This window comes from Hippoglossus hippoglossus, chromosome 3, assembly GCF_009819705.1.
Source record: "Hippoglossus hippoglossus isolate fHipHip1 chromosome 3, fHipHip1.pri, whole genome shotgun sequence".
Taxonomy (NCBI): Eukaryota; Metazoa; Chordata; class Actinopteri; order Pleuronectiformes; family Pleuronectidae; genus Hippoglossus; species Hippoglossus hippoglossus.
In genome coordinates, this window is record NC_047153.1 from 182,501 (window position 1) to 187,500 (window position 5,000).

Below are 5,000 nucleotides of genomic sequence, written 5' to 3' on the forward strand. Positions count from 1 at the left end.
GAAGAACAGACGTGTTTTTAGTAATGATTCGAAGTGTGCTAGAGAGGGGGGGGCAGATCTAAGTCTCTGTGGAGTGGGAAGTTGATCCACAAGTTTGGGGCAAAGATCTCCTCTGGTTATGAGCCTTGTTTCAGGTGCTGGTGGCTGATCTCAGATCTCTAGCTGGAGTGTGAGAATGGAGAAGTTCAGCTAAGTAAGGTGGTGCCAGTACATTACATTAAATATTAAAATCAACCCTGTGAGGGACAGGAAGCCAGTGGAGGGAGCGCAGCATAAGTGTGTGAGGAGGCGAGCAGCAGCATGTTGGACGAGCTGCAGGCGTTTACTAGACGACTGGTTGAAGCCCACATACAGGGAGACGAGAGGTTATGAAGGATCACTCTCGTAGATCTTTTTGTGAGAGATGGACCTTCACCTTGGCTACGAGTCTCAGCTGAAAGAAGCTACACCGAACAACGGAGGATATCTGCTTGTTGAATCCAAAAACCCTGTCAAAATGAACAAGACTCTTCACAGAGACAACCCAGACAGAAAGAGGAGAACCTACAGGTCACTTCTACTTACTCAGCGTCTTGTAGTCGTCCCTGGCCTTGTTGGCCCGAATGAAAGCCTGAATCTTCACCACATCATTCATCTGCAGAACAAAACAGCCGATCAATAGTTACACACAGGAATCCCAGTGAGTCACAGTGGAAAAGACTCCACACACATCAGCCTCCCGCGGGCCCCACAGCACTCTGGGTAAATGTCAGCAGACGTGTCAGGAGAAATTTATGTTGAGGCAACTTGATTTAAAGCTTTCATTAAGAAACAAGCCGTTTGTTTTGTTCGAGCACACATTTCTCTGACAGTCGATCTACTACGTCTGATCTTGCTTCTTCACATTTGATTTGCAGTTAAAAGGTTTGAGGCGACTGATACTGACGTGATCTTGGAAGTACTTCAGACGATCCTTGTACTTTTTACGAGCTTGATGCATCCGGACCATGGACTGGATCTGAGAAACAAACATGATGTTCAATCTGAACTGTACCGATAATCCACCAATAATCCCGGTAATATTCAAATGACTGGAATCCATTTACTTTGACAGCGTCTTCAGAATGATCTTTCAGATACTGTTTACGATCTTTGAACTTCTTCCTCTGTTTGTAGCCTTTCCAGTGAGCCTGAAAAAACAACAGGTTGAGAATCAGTGAATGACACTTGGAGCTAAACATGAAAGTGAGGCGGGTGAACATGTGGCGGGTTAGTACAGCCCGGTACAAAGATACTGGACATGTGTGTCTGCTGCCATCCTGAAGCAGCTGCATATATATTTATATATGACATAGATTTAAATGTCCAGCCTCTGGAGGACGGATGGCTCACCTGTATGCTTGTAACAGCTGGATCCTGAGATATGAGGAAGTTCATCCTCTCCTTCTGGCCATTCCTCACCATGTAACCACGACAACGAGCTTGCAGCTTGGTAATCAGAGTCTCATTGGCCAACCACAGCTGCTCTCGGTTGTAGGCCGTGGTTACCCCGGAAACCACAGACTGACGGAGGAAGAAAACAGACGGTTTAATATGGCGTTAAAAAGCCACAAGCTGGCGCTGCTGAGCTGGAGCGGCGGTCTGACCTGGATGTCGTCTTTGTTGAGCTGCGTGTTGTTCTGCAGGAAACCCTCAGGCTCCACCCACGTGCCCTCATTGGTCTGCAGGTTATAGTAATAGTTGTGTCCTCCCTTCACCCAGTGCTTCACCCATTCACTGCCATTATCACCTGAGAGACAGAAAGAGAGACAGAGACAGAATGAACGAGATGAGGGTTCAACTTAATCAATAACCAATAATCAGCAGGAGCTTCATGTGCAGCTGATAATGATCAGAGCATCTGATCAGGTGATCGTCAGCGTCCTCTATGTGTGTCCATGTCCTCACCTTCTTTCTTCTTCTCCTGTTTGATGGAGGTCAGGTCGTCCTGGTACGTCCGAGCACACTCTGAAGTGACTCCGTACAGCCCCGCCCCCGAGTTCCGCAGAGCAGCGAGGGTCTGAGACGCTTCACCGCTGTCCACCGCCCGGTTGATGTCCTGAATGGACTGAGCGACTAAACACACAGACATGAATATTAGCCTGTGTGTGTGTGTGTGTTCTTACACTGTATGGCCTCCTGTGTGTGTGTGTGTGTGTGTGTGTGTGTGTGTGTGTGTGTGTGTGTGTGTGTGTGTGTGCTTACACTGTATGGCCTCCTGTGTGTTTGTGTGTGTGTGTGTGTGTGTGTGTGTGTGTGTGTGTGTGTGTGCTTACACTGTATGGCCTCCTGTGTGTCCTGGTTCGCTCTCAGAACACCGTCCTGAATCTCGTCCAGCCACAGAACAGCAGACGGGTCCTGAGTCTCCTGGAGAGACACATGGAACATGTGTTGAGTAACACACACACACACACAGAGACAACACATGTGTACATGTACACACAGACAACACATGTGTACATGTACACACAGACAACACATGTGTACACACACACACACACACACACACAGACATGGCTCGTGTAGCTGTGGACACTCTAACCAAACTTGATCACTAACCATAACCTACCCACAATTCACCTCTGACCTCTGACATTAACCAGAAATAACGTTTCGCCTCGTTAGGTCCGAGCTCTGGTCCCCATGAGGTCAACTGGTCCTGACAAGGTCAGAGGTTATGCTGGAAAAGGTCCTCAACAGATAACAAAAACAAGGACACACTTGTATTCTCACTGTCGTGACACACAACTGCTGGCAGGTGGCGCCTTCTGTCTCTTGATGCTAATGTTGAGACTAGAGCACGCCCCTCTGCATGTCCCGCTCCTCTGCATGTCCCGCCCCTCTGTATGTCCCGCTCCTCTGCATGTCCCGCCCCTCTGCGTGTCCCGCCCCTCTGCATGTCCCGCCCCTCTGCATGTCCCGCCCCTCTGCATGTCCCGCCCCTCTGCGTGTCCCGCTGCTCTGCGTGTCCCGCTCCTCTGCGTGTCCCGCCCCTCTGCGTGTCCCGCCCCTCTGCGTGTCCCGCTGCTCTGCGTGTCCCGCTCCTCTGCGTGTCCCGCCCCTCTGCGTGTCCCGCCCCTCTGCATGTCCCGCCCCTCTGCGTGTCCCGCTGCTCTGCGTGTCCCGCTCCTCTGCGTGTCCCGCCCCTCTGCGTGTCCCGCCCCTCTGCGTGTCCCGCTGCTCTGCGTGTCCCGCTCCTCTGCGTGTCCCGCCCCTCTGCGTGTCCCGCCCCTCTGCGTGTCCCGCTGCTCTGCATGTCCCGCTCCTCTGCGTGTCCCGCCCCTCTGCATGTCCCGCTCCTCTGCGTGTCCCGCCCCTCTGCGTGTCCCGCCCCTCTGCGTGTCCCGCCCCTCTGCATGTCCCGCTGCTCTGCGTGTCCCGCTCCTCTGCGTGTCCCGCCCCTCTGCATGTCCCGCTGCTCTGCGTGTCCCGCTCCTCTGCGTGTCCCGCCCCTCTGCGTGTCCCGCCCCTCTGCGTGTCCCGCCCCTCTGCGTGTCCCGCTGCTCTGCGTGTCCCGCTCCTCTGCATGTCCCGCCCCTCTGCGTGTCCCGCCCCTCTGCGTGTCCCGCTGCTCTGCATGTCCCGCTCCTCTGTATGTCCCGCTCCTCTGCATGTCCCGCTCCTCTGCGTGTCCCGCCCCTCTGCGTGTCCCGCCCCTCTGCGTGTCCCGCTGCTCTGCATGTCCCGCCCCTCTGCATGTCCCGCCCCTCTGCGTGTCCCGCCCCTCTGCGTGTCCCGCCCCTCTGCGTGTCCCGCCCCTCTGCGTGTCCCGCCCCCGAGTGTGTGTGTGTGTGAGAAATATGGGAGGGTCACTGAAACCTGATCTTAAAGATTTGTTATGCACAGTAGTGTGTGTGTCTGTGTGTTTTTGTGTGTCTGTAAGAGGCTTCATCTTTGCTCTTTAATTTGTGTTTGTGGTGATGAGTCAGCTGTGGGGCGGGGGGGCTGCAGGACCCAGGTCCAAACGTCACGGAAGTGAAAGCTTGTGTGGTTTAGGTATGTTAAACTTCTTTAGAACACACACACACACACACACACACACACACACACACACACACACACAGAAGGTCGAGTGATAAGAATCAGACTATTCTCAGCTGCTGATCTGGACTCAGACTCAGTCCTGTCTCTGACTCTTTGAATCCTTCCTGAGTGTAAAACATTCCTCTGATCCCAGATCAGCTGGAGCGTCTCAACATGTGAATGTTTGCTGTGAGCTGGAAACACCTCGCTGCTGTCAGCCCCTCCCACGGCTCTAACCACTTCCTGTGTTCAGCTGCTCAGACGGTGAACAAGCAGCGGCTGTGTGAGCCACAGGTTGAGTCCATTTCACATAATGACCACGTTCTGCCCTTTTATGGTAGAAGCCACTGAGGCTGCTTGTTATTTCCTCTGAAAACAGCAGGAAAATTCTCTTTTTTCCAAGTGAGCCGAACTGGTCCACGAGGTGTTCCAGGGTCTGAGTGTGACGATGTGTGGGAGGGGCCACGTCTCTAATGTCGATATTTATACACCATAAAAACAGTCTGAACTAAAATGAGCTGAGAATCTATTTTCAGACGGCAGGGAACATTCAACTCTGCAGTTTGAAGTCTAAAGGACGTTTAAGGTGGTTTCACCTAACCCCTCATCACACATAACTAACCCACATATATATATATATCAGCTCTGTCTGAGTCAACCACTACACAACCTGAACAACTAAACACACACATGGTGCTCATCTGTGGTGTTGTATGCAAATAGGCTGCACAGACACACACAGACACACAACTAGATTCACTGGAGCAGCGACACCAGATGAGTCAGACGCTGATTCTGCTTTTCAGAAAAACGTCTGTGAAAACACTCAACTTTTCCACATGAAACCAAAAGATGTTAAAATAAAGAAAAGGAAAAGTCGAGTCAAAAACTCATAAAAACTCATTTACAAATACGTTCCAGGTACCTGAGCAGTTCACTGACACACACACACACACACA

At 51.9% G+C, this 5,000-nt stretch overlaps 1 protein-coding gene across 3 annotated transcripts in view; it reads right to left on the reverse strand.

The window, feature by feature from the left end:
* iqgap1 (IQ motif containing GTPase activating protein 1) overlaps nt 1–5,000 on the reverse strand; it is a 36,187-nt gene that overhangs the window by 10,604 nt on the left and 20,583 nt on the right. For all 3 annotated transcript variants that reach the window (XR_004613020.1, XM_034577750.1, XM_034577763.1), the window contains 7 exons: nt 2,295–2,385; nt 1,927–2,094; nt 1,626–1,768; nt 1,372–1,542; nt 1,086–1,169; nt 926–997; nt 565–634 (listed from right to left, as the gene is read on the reverse strand). Coding sequence is in view for 2 of the 3 variants with exons in the window: in XM_034577750.1 (XP_034433641.1) it covers nt 565–634; nt 926–997; nt 1,086–1,169; nt 1,372–1,542; nt 1,626–1,768; nt 1,927–2,094; nt 2,295–2,385 (799 nt within the window). In the remaining variant the exon portion in view is untranslated. The remainder of the gene's footprint in view (nt 1–564; nt 635–925; nt 998–1,085; nt 1,170–1,371; nt 1,543–1,625; nt 1,769–1,926; nt 2,095–2,294; nt 2,386–5,000) is intronic.